Below are 19,283 nucleotides of genomic sequence, written 5' to 3'. Positions count from 1 at the left end.
ATGCTACATAGGAAAAATATCTGCAAGAGACTGTCTTGTCTTTAAGCACTGAACACTGAGACCCAAGACATTTCCTGGGGATTAATAACTACCTTGGAGAGTTAATGACCCAGAGAAAAGTTGAGGGTCATTAAAGTCAGTCAGTCATCAGCCCATCAGGAAATGCCCTTTGCTGAAATTTGTTATGATTGCTGCTAAAACCCTCCCTCTTTCTAAATGCAGACACACAGATGCTCACAAGGAACCTACTTTCTGCATATCTGGTAGCTCTTCAGCCATTCCTCTGCACGGGGAAACGTTTGGGGCATTATCATCACGCTAGCTCACCAGAAAAGTAAATGAAAATTCTTCCCTTGAATTTAGATTACATCACATAGAAATCTGAATGCTTTTTATTATTTTTTTTTCTTTTTTAAACTAATGCAGCCCTTGATGACCTATCAAGTGGAACCTGTCACTAACAAGTACAGCATATTAACGTATGACAGAAGCAGCGTCTCTCCAAGCTATTAAAAAAACAACCCAGCATGGACAACAGGGAAGGCATGGAAAAAAAATTCTTCTAGTTTTACATCTGTCCCTTTTACATCTGTCCCCTAAAGCAATGACTCAGATTACAGAGAGGTTTAGACATGGTTTTGTGGTCCATTTTCAGATGCACGGAGAAGAGTTTCTCCCCCTTTCTGGGCACCTGGCTGCCCAGTGCTCTCCAGCTGCCGGAATGGGGCACAGCACAGCACTGCCCCAGAGCCTGCGCGTGGGGTCGAAGGGATGCCCCAGGCCCGTTACCAACCCAGCCCCAATTTGATCATTATAATAAGCAGCTAGAAGGAATAGTACAGGCATGATCTAAAATATACAGTGACAGGGTATATTCTTATACCTTCTTCTCAGTTCCCTTAGCTAAAAGGAAGATGTTGTTATATGGCTGAATTTCAACTGTGAAAGAGAGTGAATTCACCAGGTTAAGCAGCCACACACATCTTTGCAATCACGTCAACTATTTCATCCATAAAATGAAGTGTGTATGATTATTAAAGCATTTTACTAACTTGTAGTTTGATAACATGCAGTATCTTTTTGTATATTTCAAACTTGAAAAATAGTAAAATTAGTAAATCATATTTCAGTGGCTTAGATTAGGCAAAATTGTGCCTGGAAAGCCTCAGATATCTTTTCAGTAAATGCTAGATATTTGTTAGGTTAAGTACTTAAGTATTTCTTTAAAATATTCTTCACATAAAACGTAAACTTATTAATAAGGGTACTCAAAGCTATTAATAGCACTTTTATCTGAACAAAGAGGGAGTAAGTTTCTGTCTTAAGACACTCCAATATTATTAATTACTTGAATTCTCTGGTGTTGCAAGGACCCATTGAAAGAAATGTGCTTACCTGAACATTTAGCTGCAAGTTGGCCGGTAACCCAGGCAGGTACAAGACAGGCAACAACTACAGTCACATAGTTCTTACTTTGTTATTCTCACATAATACTGTTGCAGGAAAGAGTAATTAAAAGTAAAGTCATGATTATGCTTTCAGAAAGGCATGTGCGTGTGTTAAGGTAGTCAGCCATAAAAACTTGAGATGGCAAAGTTGCTTTTAACAAACAGAAGGCTTAGTAGTGAAGCGTGTCTAATGCAAGTTGTTTAATTTTGCCTTAAACATAAACAACTATCAGTTTGAAAAAGAAACGGTAAAAGATAATTAGTGTTTCAGCCCTCTACTGCTGGATTATGACCATGCAAGATACATTTGACAGTGCAAGTGAGAGGGAGAAAGGTGGAAACTTCCTGCAAAGGTAAAAGGATCACATGTGCACTAGACCCTTCCTTAGCTTCCTAAGATGGTGACAGAGGAGGCTGCAACACCTGCAGCCACCAATCTGCTCCAGGAATGGTCTTTTTTTTTTTTTTTTTTTTTTCCCCATGCAACTAGTCATTATTTCTCCCTGCAGCTGCACCAGATATTGAATTAAGGACTAGATAATGATTCGAAAAGAGGAGGGAAGGAAAATAAGGAGCTCGGAGGGAGAGGTAGTGCAGGAACTCATGAAAAACAGGAATCCAATTATTTGTGAAAGCAATAAATGAATAATCAAAATAGCCATAGTCTAGTCTAAAGGCCACTGAAGCATAAAAATGCAATTTTACAAAACCTAACAGTAAAAGAGTGTCTTTGCCTGCTTTTCCAGGGCACATTTAACAAAGACAGTTCGAAGGAAAAAAAAATGCAGCAGTTTTCAGCCACCAGAAGACCTCAAAAGTCAATTTTAAGTATCAGCCACACCGTAAGATCCAAGTGACAGAGTTGAGGCATTCAGATAGCATGACTGGGGCCCTCTATAACAACATCAGGAACAAGAGCTGTCAGGGACAACAGTTGCTGCCCAGGTCATCTCTTTCTTGTTCAACAGTAGCCACTAAAATAGCTCTACTGCACCAAAAAGGTTCACTGCAATTTGCCCCTTACCATGGCGGAGAGGGCAGTGGAGCTGCAAGAGAGCAACTGAAGAAGCACAAGGCAGATTCCACCTCTCGAAGCTATTTTACCTTAGACTCACTGCAGATTGAAGCCTTGGTTATGTCTGAGCAATGTCCCCTAACACTTCTCCACACACACACATATGTATGAAAATAAGACCCTTTCTTAAAAACAAAAATGTAATCACATCATCGCAGGAGCTTGAACTACAGGCTATGACTTAGGGCACCTGTAGTATAACCAGGCTTTCAATGGGCTGAAGAGCATGAGTTTCACCATGGTGGCAATCTCCCACAAGAGCTTATTTGAAAATACATGAGACACTTGCAGTAGCATGATGCAAATGCAAAGCAATTACCCCTGTGTTACAGGAGAAATAAATCTTTACTGCTCACTTCTCTCTCAAAAAAAAAAAAAAAGAAAAGAAAAAAAGAAAAAGAAAAGAAAAAAGAAAAAGAAAAAGAAAAAGAAAATAAAAGCTCCTGTGAGAAGACCTCAGAGATCTGTCAAAAGTCTCTTGTTACCACCCCATTCCTCCAGCAATTTAATTTGACTTTTTGAGATGTGCTAGTGGTGGAACAGTCAGGTCAGCAGCTTCCCTTTTATCACAGGAAGGGAGAGAAAAAATGTTTTTTGTGGGCCTAGTTTTCAGCCAACACCCTTAATCTTTTTTTTTCTTGCACTTAGAAAAACAGAAGTTCATCAGGAGATGGAACGATCTTTGGAAATTCAATTCCATCTTGCTCTCATTAGGTAAATGTATTTCCCCAGTGATTGCTTTCCTTCCAATCTTCACTTATTTTCCCTATCTCAGTGCAACAATCCTGGAGAGCAGCTTCCTTCCTGAGAGAGAACAGAAGAGAAATTCCRCAGCCTTCATTGATTAACCTCCACGTACTAGAGTTATACAAGAAATTTCTGCCATCAGCAGAAAATCAGCAGACAATGTATGATAACTGTTTGCCCCGTCAGCTCTATGCCTTTCTGCAGAGTTAGGGCTCCATATAAGCATTGAAGTAAATGTGGAAAATGAGGGGTGGGAGATTCTGACAGCAATTCAGTAATTTGTTCTAATATTTTATTAAAACTTTTCACTTTCTGGGTTTAAATGAAAATATGTCAAGACAGGACCCTATTATCAGGAGATTCCTAACTCAAAAGAGAGGCAATCTGTACAAAAACCAAACAAATACAGGCAAACAAACAACAAAAAAAAATTGTCAGCTTGCTAGCTCTTTTGTGGCCACCCCACAAGASTAAGAGATAGAAGAGAGATAGGGATAGGAAAAAGTATAGGGAGATTCAGAAGCTTCCAATTTCATTGGTATGACACTGTTATATATCAGGGACCACAAGTGAGGTGGGTGTCAGCAATACAGACCTTTGTCATTTGGCAGATGGATCTCCTGGGTCGCACTTCAGAGATTAAGAAGAAACTGCCAGGAGGGTGCTTATGTCTCTTGATCGTGCTGAGGTGCCCCTCAGCAGCAGCTGAAGGAGACAGACTTCACTTGGGCACCCGTATCTTTACTCCAGACTTGCTTGAAGAAATATTTCTTGCTCACAGAGAAATACATCTAAGAGGATGTATTTCTGTATAAAGCAGTACAGCTAGAACATTCATTTCTTGAAAAAAAATCTGTAGCAAATTGAATTGTTTTTAATGCCATACACTAAAATCTTGCAAATCAGACTCTTTGGATTTTATTATGGGATTGCTCTGCAGTTTAATTGTTCTCATCATATTTAACATTTCTTTAGGCTCTGGGAGACCGTATTGACCAGGCACTCTGAAACAGCAAAGGGTTAAACGCAGAGAAGTGATAATGGTCTAAGTTAAAAATATGGTCTTTGTGAGAGCACTCTGAAGAGATAAGATTGTACTTGTCAAGGCCAGGGAAAAAGAGTACTAAATAATCTAGATGATGATAGGCTTGACGTGGGTTAACTTTCAAGCTTCAAGCATCAACTGACTTTGGCAAGAGCAACTTTTCTAAAAATTCCTCTTTGGTCAGGCTAAGACTAACAACAAAAAAACCCTTAAAGACTACAAGATTTATTCCTCTCAAATATTGATCTTACATCCACGGAATATCTGCAGGGTGASAGTAACATTTGAATGTACGTCTGCTCTCTCACCCACCACGATCTTTTACAGACAYATGGCATCAGGAAATTGAAAAAGAAGAGCAAGAGGGAAAGACTGGCTGAAGCCAAACATGACCTTTGGACGTTCCTAATACAAACAGGACAATTATCTTTGTGCAAAGAGATGAACTGTAGAGTTCTTAGAGCTTCCTTGCACTGTCCACGTGACTGGCAGAAGGGACAGCYTGGCCACAACTCCCATCCAGGTGTTGCCCTTTCCACCTCTGAGACCCTGTGTCTGSTGTCTGCTCTGCAGACACCATCTGCAACTAAGGAGTGGATTGACTAGAATTGCTTCTAAATTAAGTATTTCTCAGTGCTTTCCCGTAAAGTCACAGAAAAACCTTCATGCATCTCTTCAGTGTAGTAGTAATGACCTGTTTTCAGAAATATGATTTGAATCTAGCTTAATTCAAAGACAATTGCTAACATACTCTCTTGGATAACTCCTTTAAAGGAAAATGAGCAATAYTGTTTAACAGAGAGAATATGCTACTGCACTAGGCTTTCTCCAGAGTAAAAGTGCAAAACTTAATAGCAGCAGCGATATGTTTGAAATGTTAATAGCAAACTAGTAATAGTGGTGATGAACTTTACAAGACTTGCAAAGATTTTGCAAGCTTATCAGGATGGAAATATCCTGAACTAACAGGTTTCAGTGGTAGTCAGAGCTGATAATTTAGATCAACTTCTGAAGAACAAATTAACAGCGTATTTAATAACATGCAGCACTATATTCAAACTTTGTAKTCTTTACAAATTCACAGAGCTGACAGAAGACAGGAAATACTGGCTCAGACAGAACAGGGCCAGGCAGTTTTCTTCTTTCTTGATCTGAAATGCTCCGATCCTCTATAAAGGGAAGCTCTGGAGATAACACTTGCTTCTGCATCTTGCAAGTTCACGATCTACTAATTTTGCCAGACAGTCCACATCTTATTTTGGAAGATAGATATGCTAGAGAGCRAGGATTAATCTATCACAGCCTGAGGTCCAAGAAATTAAATTTGCTACTTCTTTGAACGTCACTTTGGGACTGCCTTAAACTTTTCTGGGCCACGAGGGTGGAATGCTGGATTTCTCCAGACCTGCTGCTTTCTGCGTGCCTGCGCGTGGGAGTGAAGGAGATTGCAACTCTTACACGTGGTACATTTTAACTGTACAACTGCCAGGCACCCTACCCTTCTGCAAATACCATTAGGAACTCTCCTGCTTAAAAAACAAACTTAAATCAACATTAACATTGCAATTATTGCAAAGCTTTTGAATGGTCCACTTTGTTACCAAAAGTCTCCTTTAATCCCAAAACAACATAGTTAGGATGGGAAAGATTTTTTAAAGGTATTTGAAATATGCATACTTCATTTCAGGTCCAGAGAATCAAGTTACCAGCTTGTAAGTGAGATAAGGCAGTAAGAGCGCTGAGACCCCGCGCATCCATGGGACTGGGGTAATTTGCTCGGCTCGGTCCTTGGGCCAAGCTAAGCCCTTGATAACGCCAGCTGGAATGTGTGCACTATAGTCCTGGACAGCTGGGAGGAGAAAAGGCCAGTCACAAATTAAATTAAGAGGTGTAATACACTGTGAGAAGAAAAACAAATTGAGATTGTGAAAACAGGTGCCAACTGACATTTACTCAATACTCAGTCACACTTTCCTTTCTCTATATGTGATTAGCAGCTAAGCTGAATTAGGAYAGATTTCATGCTTCTGCGACCTTCTCGAACCCCCATACAGAAAAAGAAAAAACACCTGTACCTAGAAGTTTTTTTCCAAGAGGGTAAAAGTGCCCAACTACTGTGGAGTTGGGTTGATAAGACAAATACACTCACCAATAAAATAAAACAAAATAAAATCTGTCAGTTGATTTTCTCTGAGAAGTCATTACTAAATCCTTACATAAGGTAAAAAGTATAAATGACATATCAAAAAAAGAAGAAAAAATGATAGAATGGTAAATATTTAGAAATAMAATTAATGGTTTAAAAGTAGTGGGGTAAAAACTCTCAGCACAGACCTCAGGAACCTTTCCACACACTCTCTGAAATGGTCCCTGTGACTTTCCTGAGCTCTCTGTTCAATCAAAGTCCTTCAATAACTATTTCTTTCTTTGTACAAGAATGGTTTCAGCGTGGCACAGATGTAACCCATCGAAGTATAAACCAGTTAGCTGATGCACCAGCACAAAGAAGGAATAGCACAGTAAGGAAGCCAAATGAGTTAAGTTACCTTCCTAAAAGCAACATAGTTTAACTTAGGCATTTTGTGACTGCRGATGGATGAAAATTTATTTTGTTTTTTGAAACTAGTCTAGGCAAAAAGCAGMACTAAGCACAATGTTTTAAAGTAGCACCAGAAAGGAATCCTATATGGATTTAGTCATCTGAAGCCTGTCTTAATAAATAAGATGGAATAAATAAGCCATGGGCCCAATCCTRCAGTTCCTGGGAACTGCTAAGGGAAGCAAAACAGGCCTACTCATGGCCCACAGAGCCGCAGGCCCCTTCGTGCCTCTGCAGAAGCAGGGCTGTGATTTCCTATCAGCTTCATTTGGGGCCCCATGAAAAAGCAGATTTAGGTGAGAGGAAGCAGGAGGAAATTACTGTCACTCCAGTACCTTCTACCTAAACACCATTTCTCCATTGGTATAAGACAGCTCTAGCTGGTCYGCAACAAAACATGAAACAAGATTGCTCTCCCAGTGCTCAGGAAGCCTCTCAAAGAGAGTGGTGGGAGCAGCTGCGTCAAAGTCCTCACCAGAGCACCAAAGCTCCTACTAACGACCAAAAATTGGAGCCTGTAGGCACACGGGCCGGTGTGAACAGCCAGCCTGCTCTACCGCACGGTGGGTCACAGCAGACGTGTCAGGTCTTCCCTACTCAGTGCAGATTTCACACAACGGGGACTTCGTGCTTCTCTCCAAGTAGGAAATCATTGCACATTTGCAGCAAGTCAACCTGCAAAAATCTGATCTCTCCTCTTGCTCTGATTCAGATGCCAAGAAGGGACCTGACCAAACCAACCCACCMCCTCTGCCAGCAACTTCTGGGAGGATGACATGTTTTACAAGTTATACCTGCTAAAGCCTGGATAACCTCCATATATATTCCCAATYCCGATAACTTCAGAAAAGACCAAGGTCTGAAATAAAAACACATGTAGATCTGTTAGGTAGAGTCTGTGGCCACCTTTCAAAGCAGGCATTGCCCTSCTTCCCTAAAATACCAGAATTTCAGAGCAAATGACTGTGATGTTGCTTGCCAGCTGCTGTTCGGGGCACCCCCCTGCCCACCCTCGGCTTGCAGAGCCGATGCAGCTCCAGCCCATGGGGCTCAGTAACACGCTCCCTCCTGCCCCCAAAAACATGAACCAGCCCCCGAGGGGCCACAGTGTGCAGACCACAACAGCCTCAGGGAAAAATACTTAATGTACACCTTTCACTCTGTTTTAAAGACTCCGGATTTTATCAGATATCATGAAGTTTGGGGATTTTTTTTTTTTATAAAGAGAAGCATTTTATTAAGCAGGCTKCTGCCATGGGCCTTCCCGTGGCTCAGCTCTGAGCACTCCCCACAGCTGAACAGATGATGGCAAGCACGTTCCRTAGGAGCACTCGATGAAAATGTCATGGGCTTTACAAATAGTTCACATTTTCTGGCCTTCAGTTTCATGATCATTATCGTAATACATTTTTKTTCTTCTTGCTTATTCCTTGCACACCTGCTGTGTGTCAGTTTTTCTTTATGACAACTGTGCTATCTCATACACTGCTCTTACCAGCTTACACAATCATCCTTGCCTAACTAAACACRTCGTAGGCATTATATAGGTCTATCATACAGACAAACATCAAACAAAAAATCCACAGAATACAAAAAGAAAGGGGAATGTGGACGTGGAACATGGTTCAGGATTACGTTAAATGACAACAGAGTTCTGGAACTTGCTGTWAGGAAGTTTTGGATCAAAATTCAGAAATATTTCTTAAATACTTGTTTTCGTCTCGTTCTTGTGAAACGCCAGCAGCCAATCAAGCCAACTGACCGGCTCCTTGAATTCTGAAGCCGTAACCCACAATCTAAGCACTTCCTAGGGAGCGAGGGGAAGGGAGGAGAAAGGACGTCGAGCCAAGAACTCCACTGCCTGACGCCTGTTTTAACCGCTGCCATTGGAGGGGGCGGGGGCAGGTTGCATATGGAGTTTCAGCTCCTGACTCCCACGTCTTCCAAACTGCTCTCAGTGATTTCACTGCCTCTCTACGACTGCCTTATTGCACGAGTCATTCAACCCCTAGGCTTGGAGAACGCAAACTCCTCCTAAATAATTTGCTTTCAGAAGCGTAATGCTCTGCTTGTGATCATAGCAAACATATCCGAGGAATAAACAATAGTTAAATATTGACTATGCAACTGAAACAAAGAGAATTTCAAATAATGTTTTATCTAGTTTCGGTGTAGTTGGAACTGTTTAAATGTTTGTTGTAAGCTTAGTGTAACAAAGAACAGTATCACTTACATGTTCTAAGACAACTGCCACAGCCAAACCTACTAAGCACAACCAAAACCAGAGATGTCTGCTTTGCTTCATRCACAATCAAAACAAAACAAAACAAAAAAAACCCTACTCCTCCCCCCCCGGCAACCACGATATGATACACTAAGTAAACACTCAATCTCAGGTAATGATCCCTGAAAGTTTTTCACAGTTCTTCTGTGAATTAACATGACCTAAGAGATGCAGCAGAATACTACCGTTAGCCACAATTTATCCGGCCTGAGGAACTGCTAACAATAAAGCAAATCTTATTTAAATTAAATTGCTTCAGGCCACAAAAGCCAGACCCAGAAATAAAACTCTTAAACGCAACGCATTTCTTAATTAACATCTGAAGGAACTGCTGGCATACAGAGGGCCAATGCATGCACGGCCAAAWCAGCTTTGAAGACAGAAAAAATAGGGCTTCATTGCACAGCATTTTGTCATCAGCTTCAGTTAGCCAAGATTTCATTCTGTKTCCTTACCCACACATACAAAAAAAAGATATTCTTTGCTTTTAATACCYGTTTCCTTACCTTTTCTGGCAAGATACTCTTCATGCTCTGAACACCTGTAATTCCACAAAATACAATTTATTGCCTACATCTTCTCTACAGACGMAACCCCTCTACTTTATACCCAGTTCAATGCTCTTTAAGAAATTCATGAATCCACAGCATCATTTACCATAAGGTACCATAAGTTGTCCGTACTTCAAGAGCAAGTTCATGAAAAACTTTCCAAGTATCTGGAAACTCTCTGTGTCACTGAAAAAGACATATGAGTATTCCAGTCATTTTTTTTAATCACTCCTAATATTAGAAATTATTTTTCACRGTAGCAACAGAAATGCATAGATTTCTTAATGACTTAATTGTACGTGTGCACAAAATACAGCTCTCTCCCCCCTTTCTCTAAAGACTCTAAGAATGAACAAGCAAAATCTGCCAGAAACTGCTCTTGCATATTTTGCTTTCATTATTCTTAAAACAAGAATCAATTTTCAAGCTATCTATCTATGAATAATTAGTAATTAGAATTAGCTTAAGAGTAGTACTCTGTCCAGTACTCTGAACGTTGACGGCTTGCAGGTTCCAACAAAAGAACTGCTGAATGTTGTTTTTACAGTAAACAACATAAAGATTTTAGATTTTGGCAGTAAAAGTCAGCAGAAGGGTTAAAAAAAAAAAAAAATCCTCTCCCTGTCCTAGTGTATGCTGAAGGACAGAAATACACCCTATGATGAAGGCACTCTACAAGGATCTAACATTGCCAAAGGCAAGAAGGTATGTTTGTATTTCTAGGAGTTCCTGAGAAAAAGTAACATGGAATTTGCCAGTTGGAGGAAAAAAAGAAAAGGGCAGCGAGAGGCAAAAACTACTCATAGAAAAGTACAGGTAGATGTGGCAGTTACTAACGGTGGTACCTTATTTTTATCTTTTGATGAAGACAGTCATTTACTTGCGGAGTTGACTGGCCAACAGAGACTTGATGTTACCTAATTTTTTGATGCGGTCAGCAAAAGCAGTTCTAAAGTCATTGCATGTTGCATTATTTGGAGAGTAACCCTCTCAGCCTGTAAAACCTGAAAGGAGAAAATGGGAGTGTGGAATAGTATTTTTCTGGTGTGCAGTGTTTAATGTGGAAGGTTTACACATCAGAARCACACTGAAAATGACTTTAGGAAATACTGGGAAGCTAATGATTTAAATCAACACAGATAATATAAAACTGATATATGAAATTTTCTGTCAGAGGAACAGATGTGAAACCAATTTTAAAATAGACTGTAAATCAATGTTTCATAGGAAGTTGTTGAAAATACAAAGGGAAATATTTTCTTTCATAAATTCTAACTTCACCTTCAGCTGAAAATAAAGAAACCTGCAGCTTGATAGTTTGCAACTTTATAAATATCTCAGTACTGAACATGTATTTTAATGTGGGTGGAGGGAGGGGAAAGGAAAATTGTCTTTCAGTTWGTCCATTTCATAAATGAAGTAACTGGTGCACTTGAACAAACATCTTTCACATGTTCCTAATGAAAAGAGTGCTCTTAACACTCATGATTTTATTAATCTCTCTCACTTAAAATTCCAGGATTTTAATAATTGAGAATTCCATAAGCATCTCTTGATCTAATTTAGAATTAGAATGTTTCTTACATATCTTGTTGAGAAAATTCAGAAAGTGATAYACAGATTCAAGTGATTTCAAGAACTCATTTCTAAAACTGTTATGATAAGAACAAGTCAGTTTTTGAAAGCAAAATTCTTTACCCCCAGGAGCTCTTGATCATCAATAACTTGTGTAATCTAGGCCAATACTTAAGCCTAAACTCAGAATTAACTTATCTGCTACTCCAATTCTAAAATGTCAAATAAAAATTCCAGCTAGCCCTTTCTGAATTGGGTATCAAATAAACTGACTTATGCAGATTATTTCAACCTCAGCACGCTACAATAACTTAAGAGTCACTGCACGGGAAATCGGTATTTGAGATACTTCAATACAGAAGTATTTAAATGTATTGATGAGGGGCGAGGGAGGGAAACTGCAGTGGCACAGATGTTTCATGAAAATGTTTCATGATAATAAAGCTTAATTCATTCTGAAAATTTAGAAAAAATAGACTCAATGTTTTCATCATATAATTTCCTTTCCTCGAAGAGCTAAAACATGAAGTTTGTAGTTGAGTTATATTTCAGTGTAGAAGGATGTTGATTGCTTAACATTAGAAAAACTTTAGCAACCCTCACCCTTTTATTATTGTCAACAAGAACAATATAAACCAGACAATGTAACAGACTGAACAGTTAAATTGGCCACAGGCATTTATTATTCTCATTCAGCAAATGCAGACACTAAGAACTTCTAGATAAATTTATCATGGAGTAAATTTCTTGTCATGAAACTATYCCAGGATGGGTCTAACAGCCCCAAATAAAAATTTGTAATAAACTAATAAAATCCATTAAATGAATTTATATCTTGTAGTAAACACATTTAAATTAGTGAAAATAGTAAACATTTTTACCCTAGAATAAAAGGACTAACATCTCTGCAGCTCAAGACATCTTTTTGATGAATGTGAAACAGCTGGAATAAACGTACCAAGGGTAACAATTGTGCTCCCATGGTGTACACAGCTGCTGCTGGGGAAAAAAAAAAAAAAAAAAAAAANAAAAAAAAAGAAAGAAATCCACGACACTCTAGGGGGAAAAAAAAAGACATAAGAATTATAAAAAAAAAGAACCACAAAACACACACCAACAAAATCCACTCATCATGGAAGTCCAGTTTCTGCACACAACCTTTTAAAATATAAGAAACGATGCAAATGCTGATGGAAAATTTTCTGTCAAAGGGAAATTTTTGCATCCTCCACCCTCAGAATTGCTTCCTCRATAGTATTCTTGCACGTGTAATAAAAATATTCCAAGTAACTAATGCTTAATAAACAGTTTATGTTTTTAAGTTAAGCACTAGTGAGCATTATACAAATGACCAGTTTTCTGAATTTGTGGAAAAGAATAAACTCATGCAAAGCCAAATGTATCATCTAGTCAAAATTAAACTTTTAAGTGCAAGCTTTAAGCTTTCTATTTCTTACAGTAATATGCCAAGAAAAAATTAAAGTTGTTTCTAGTAAAATATTCTATTTCTCCTCATGTCAAAATGGAACACTCTGGCCTCAGAAGAAAAGGTGATATTCATTTGTTAAAAGCAAAGCTAGTCTACAAGGTGTTTAAAATGAAGGATTTTTTTTGATAGCACTTAACAACAATATTTATCTGTACTAATTTTTTCTAGATATAAGGAGCATTCACCTGCTAGTGAGTTACTTTTTTAAAGAAAAACACAACAGTTAGAGACTCACAATAATCCTGTTAATACTTTATTAGTGTATTTTTTTTTTAGCTTTCTATTGGACAAAACATAAATGCAAACTCCAAATAAAAATTCAGAGTCTCTGCCATTCAGTAGAAGTGACCATGGCAGTCTGTTTCATGTTCATTCTTCGTTAAGGAAAAGAGAAGGAGAGGGAAGGGAGGGGAAAAGCATCAATAGAACAATTAGGCACACAGTTGACACTTACTGTACAATGATATGCACAAGTAACTTATAACAGCTATATTCATGAGATGTGCTCTTTAGATTTTTCCCTTGTAATATATGAGCCATGCTCAGACGAGCAAAGACCATTCAGAACAAGGGAATTAACAAGGAGTAACAAATAAGACTTTTAAAACAAGTCCTTAAATAAACTAATGCAACAACAGAATGCAAAATTGTTCAGTTGAGAAGACATTTTTAACCTAAACTTCAAAACATTAAAAATTCATTTATTTTACAGTTATTCAAATAAACATGCATTAAATGAAAATATTGCACAAAATTAAAATTTAGATTGTGGAATTTATATATTTTTATTTTGGTACACATTCTGGTAGCACTTAAAATTTACTGTTTAATTCTAGCAAACACCAGCAGCACAAGCTTGAGGATGAACCAAATGAAATATTCAATTGCTCATTTTCTCTTAAAAATAATTAAGGCTAAAACAAGTGCATTTGTTGACAATGGCGCAATTTTCAGTGGCCAGTCACAGCACTCAAAGGCCAGAAGATACATCCAGACAGTTTAAGTGCTGTACATTAACATTCAGTTTTGGAGACTTGATAGGATAATGGACTGCACGGATCAACAGGGTGAATATTTTAAACCGGCAAGATGTAAACCATTTAAATAAAGATGCATACAAACTCTTTAACAAAAAAATCATTTTTTGGATCATTTCTGATGATCCTTGCTAACAGGCACCAATGAATTAGGAAGCCACATTCTGTAACGAAATACAGAGCTTCAATACATATATACATATACACACATGTATACACGTGTGTTTAAGTATATATATGCAATGAATTCATTAAGTAAAATTTCTTTAATAAACATGGTGAATTATGTTCCGTTCACATTCCTAGAGATATTATTTTGTTTTTGTACAGAAATGTACCAGGTAATTAAAATAAACAACCCAAATTTGCACATTACCACTATTCACTTGAAATTTATCATGGTACCTATAGATAGATAAGAGGTTCCACAGATTTGACAAAACAGTATTTTAACTTTTCATTTTCATACTGCATAACAAATTCTGTGACTTAAAAGACATAAATAAGATTTGGTAGGATCAATGATATATTTACTGTATCACTAAGAACAGTTGCTGAATGATCTTTTATCAGTCAAATGTCAAGTATGCTACAGCACCCTGACATCAGACGAAGATACAGGCATGTAAACAACAGGAACTGGCTATGTTGGTTACTTTACACAGGAACTCAAGAAATGTGTTAATTTCAACAGCACTTAATCATCACACTTCTACAGAACCTGCAGAGAGGAAGGGAGAAAGAGTCTTACATATTTACCCACTTGTCTTCCTGGAAACCATAAAAGGCAGGGATTTAATTTACAGTCTTTAGTTCTGTGATAAAGAAAACACAAGTGCACTTGAGCCCATGCATACTGTATGAGAATGTTAACAATACAATATGATCATCATTAAATAGTATGATAAGAGGCTACATTGCATGAATAGAGTTCATGAGAAAAAAGAATCTATACATAGGATTCAGTCAATTTAACCCAGCCCCATTTTGAGGGCCTTCTGTCTTCTCCTATTAGAACACTTACATAAAATAAAAGGCCTATGCTTCTCCCTCACATAAAAGGATCATTTGCTCCCACTTAGACAAAAATTAGGATTCAATAAGGATTCTTGATCAATAGTTATATCTTACATAACATTTAACATTCAGGGAAAAAAAAAGGGACTCTATACGATTACGTTCTATTCCCTTGGATAGTAGTGCTCAAACAATAGGAGACTATGAAAAAGAAAATACAAACTGAGATATACTGTTGCCAAACAGGATTATTCAGTTTGACATAATTATTCTTAATTGGACATAAATTCTCTGATGAAACTAAAGAGATGAATGTGGGGCTTTGATGTCAGAATTTTATTAAAATTTTACACTATGCAAAAAATAAAAAAAGATTATTTAAAAAAATATTGTAGTTTTATCTCCTTTTTATTTTCATATATACACTGAGATGCGTTCAGGAATTTCCAAATGTTTGCATATGACTAATGAAATCTTGTATCTGTGAGGAACCAACTAATTCTAACATTTTTGCATATGAGGCTTAGACACTAAAAGGTAAGGAATCTTTAAATTAAGCAAGACAGTCTTCTACATCCAAAAGATTTTCATATTTTAGCAGGGAGTTGTGTGTAGACTGTTTCTTAGAACAATTTCCTCATCTTCTAATATGTCTATCCTCTTTGAAACAGGTCTCCCCCTTCCTTCTAAAACAATCAAATCGACATGTGTTCAAATACACCAACTGAATGTGACTATGATGCCCCTTCTCCACTGAAGTTACAGGCAAAATGTATGTCAGCTGCTATAAGAGCAGAATATGGCCCTTAAAGCTATAGAATAATCAAAATAAAGGTTTTATTTTTACTGCATCTCTGCCTTTCATTACCAACTCCCCCAAAAGATCTAACACTAGTTTGTTTTCCAAAATATAAAAGGTGAAGTTAATGCGATACAAAAACCACATTAGCTCAACCTTTCCTTAATAAATGTGATGGGGGTATCCTCCCCTTCCCCCCATACCTGTTGTTCCAGAGACTGCTTTTCCTGTTAGCTCAGCCTTTACAGGAATGTTAAGTAAGACCTACAGAACCTCAACAGTCACAAAATGCAGAACAATCCCACCTGATTCTCACACATTGCACTATCTCCCAGTGCCAAAACACCCTCTTCCTCCATTATATCACTGCAGTTGTGCTTTACTCAAACAGTCTGGCACTTTTCATTGCTGGCMAAACATCGACTCAGGAGCAGAAGGAACCAACATTCTTACGTAACACGCCAGTATTCTTCTCAATGTTGCATGAAGATGCACCAAATCATTTAAGACACACAAAACCTTGCGGTAGTGGTTGAATTACAGGTGAAGATGAGAAGATCCACAGGTCTTACAGATGCATTAATAATCTAATATGTGACACTAAGACTGGTGCAGAAATAACAGCATGTGAGTTTGAAGCCCCAGAGCATCTGCCCAAGTAATTAGTCCTGGACAAACATACACCAGCTTAATAGGTTTGGAGTGTCACCTTTTCTGTAAAGAAGGCGCTTGAGTAGAATGTAGTCTCTGCTTATACTTCTGCATTTGTTTTGACCGTGAGTGCAGTTTGTTGAACAGCTCATGAAACTTGTTTTGTGGAAATAAGGTTTCTAGGAATCTCTCCAAAAACACATAAACCATTCGCTTATTCAGTTGACTATGCTGGAACATTTCAAAGACTCGAAGAATGCCTTTTCGTGTTGTCTCAGCACCTATGATGTGCTTCAATTCATCTACAAAAATGACAATTACACAGAAGTTTAATTTAAGCTTTACCTGGGTACATTTGGGTTAACAATAAACTTAAACTGAATGTTAAATCTTTCAAATAATTTGCCAAGTTTTTTTCTTTTTAATTATGTAGCTTAGAATCCAAAGTTATACTGCCTCTATTGTACATAGCACAATTAAGGTAAAAATTCTCCTACAGAAAGAAGAATCTCTGAAGCTACTTCACTTTTGTGCTGTATATGTGAAATTTTACAGTGAAATCATCCTGTGCTGGAATACATATATTTCATATAAAAAACTTAAAATTCTCAAGTGAAACTAAAAACAGAGCTGATTCTAAGAAGACTACAGTTGCAATATCAAAGCATATATGAAAATCTCCAATGCTTTAATAATTTAAAACCTTTTTATTTAGTTGTAGTTCATAAGTCAACATCTCCTCTCAATGTTTCAACATTCAACAAGAATACTGATGTTAATTCCAGCCACAATATATGGTAAGGATTATTTGGCTTTAACTCCAAACCTGCTTACCTGGCATTACCTCCAGTAGCTTAGTTTTCCCTGCTACTCTTGTTCGCATTCTAATAGCTTTATCCCTCCGTGGAACAGTCTCTGCTAAAATGCCATTGGGCCAAAAAGCATCTCTGTAATAAAAGCAAATCTGTCAAAATACATTACAATTTTATAAAGAATTACTGAAGGGCTCTTTGCAATCCCTCAAAGCTATTTCATAGAATAATATTAGAAAGTAATTTGCACACAACCTAATACACATTTCAAACATTAGAAGAAGAAAAAAAAAGGGAAAAGAAAATCATAAGCAAGAAGCAAAATACATTCAGACTATTAGTGGTTGCTGTATGCTATATTTTCCTTGCATTTTAAGTACAAGAATCAGATAAAAAAAATTTAAGGAAGTTTTACGCACCAATCTTCTTCTAAAAATATCCAAACACTACAAATTTGTTGCACATTTTTTTTTTAAATGAACCACCTATAATGCCACAGAACTATAGGTGAAGATATGTTAATTGCTCCATGAGCAAGTTATATTGATTAAAATTGTATTATCTATAAACAAGCTAAAGCTGAATGAAGTAGTTTCAGTGCAATGCACAGCTATGCAAAAATATACACCTCTGCCTGAAATGCTATTTTGCTTTAGTGAGTGAGGAGGAAGATACATACGTTTCTGTTTATGGTTTTATAAAAGAATGATCAAATGTCCAGGGAACCCTTTGGATACTAGATTATCCTAYTTTCTTAAAATAAATAAAATGTTCTTGCTCAACAAATATCATAGAAGCCGTTAAGGCTTTTAGGAAAAGGAACGACATAGCCAGCAGATTCTTCTAGTCATAAAGTCTTCATCACTTTCAAACTCAGTGTTAAGTTCAGTTGTTATATTTGCCCAGGTAGGTAACATGTATTAACTAGGTTTTATAAGCTAGGTTTTACAGTAATAACGATTGTTTGGCTTCTAGCACAAGGAATGCACATGGCTTCCCGTAACCAAGTCACTTCATCCACTAATACGGTGAAACTCAGAAGTATAACAGTACTGCAACACTTCAGGACTGGCCAAAAAACAACCACCACCATCACCATCTTTTTAGGAAGACAAGAAAACCAGAAGTTCTTATTTTTCTTCACTTAAGACACTTAAAAAGCATGTTCTGCTCCTCACTGGAATTCTGTTCTGTAACAGTAATTTCCTCACGTAAAAAAGACAGGAAGGATACACAGACATTAGACATCAACTGACAAGTATATCATATTTAACACCTATCAGAAAAGACATACCTGAAGCGTTTCACTGCATCTGCTACTTGTTCAGGAGATGTCATCCAGTCAACATGATCAACTATTTTCCTAAAAATCAAAGCAGCAGGTCAGTGGTGTCTCAAATTTTATTGTTAAAAAAAAAGAAAACAAGTAAGTATAGTATCTTACAGAGTATTCTAGGGCAAAGTAGTACTTCAGCTTTTCTCCAACTCTGTAAGTAGGTTCTAAAAAACTGCACACTAGGGAAGCAAATACTGGTAAGATTGAGTCTCAAGAAAAAATTAAGCTCACTGGTCTCTCTTTGAAGACTTCTAAAGCTAAGATTTGAAGTTTTCTTCAAGAAGTCTTTGAAGACTTCTAAAGCTTATATTGGCTACTTGAGCAAATGTAATACTACTAAGCAGGCTGGAAAACAAGAGCTGCATCTCATATCAGCATTGCAAGTTTGTTTTGCTTGTAGAGTTCTCCACACATTCAATGGGCAAAAGTTTTCCTTCTGTACTGGGTAGCACAGAACTTAACTAAAAAGTTGAATTATTGTATTCATGTAGGTAATCACTTTATAATCTTAAACACAGATATGGACTGACTATAAACTTTGATCTCCCTTCATTAACAAATACACATGGCTCAACATCCAAAACTAAGATGTTTATGGAAACAAAACAAACATCTGCCTTTCACCATAATCCCAGCACCATTTTCCTAAATACTACTTGAATCTAGTTTCCTAAAAAAATAGAAGAGATTTTCTGCACAGTGACATTAAACTTCAAAGATCTGCTAGACAAGGTGTGACTGCTAGAAGAACTGAACCACAGGAATCTGGGAACAGTAGAAGTAGCACCAAGTCTAGAAGCAAAATAGTCCTGCACTTA

The 19,283-nt window shown here is 37.4% G+C and overlaps 1 protein-coding gene across 3 annotated transcripts in view; it reads right to left on the bottom strand.

Moving 5' to 3' along the window:
- Nucleotides 1-13,036: 13,036 nt before the first annotated feature.
- The window catches only part of SNX13 (sorting nexin 13), a 69,233-nt gene continuing 62,986 nt past the window's right edge, over nucleotides 13,037-19,283 (bottom strand). For all 3 annotated transcript variants that reach the window (XM_085316260.1, XM_085316269.1, XM_085316280.1), the window contains exons 24-26: nucleotides 18,424-18,492; nucleotides 17,152-17,264; nucleotides 13,037-16,619 (exon numbers count right to left, since the gene is read on the bottom strand). In XM_085316260.1, coding sequence (XP_085172386.1) covers nucleotides 16,372-16,619; nucleotides 17,152-17,264; nucleotides 18,424-18,492 — 430 coding nt within the window. In that variant the 3' untranslated portion in view covers nucleotides 13,037-16,371. The remainder of the gene's footprint in view (nucleotides 16,620-17,151; nucleotides 17,265-18,423; nucleotides 18,493-19,283) is intronic.

The sequence above is a fragment of the Rhea americana genome, unplaced genomic scaffold (assembly GCF_003343005.1).
Source record: "Rhea americana isolate MKP2758 unplaced genomic scaffold, rheAme1 scaffold_112, whole genome shotgun sequence".
NCBI lineage: Eukaryota > Metazoa > Chordata > Aves > Rheiformes > Rheidae > Rhea > Rhea americana.
This window is presented reverse-complemented; position numbering and strand designations above follow the sequence as displayed.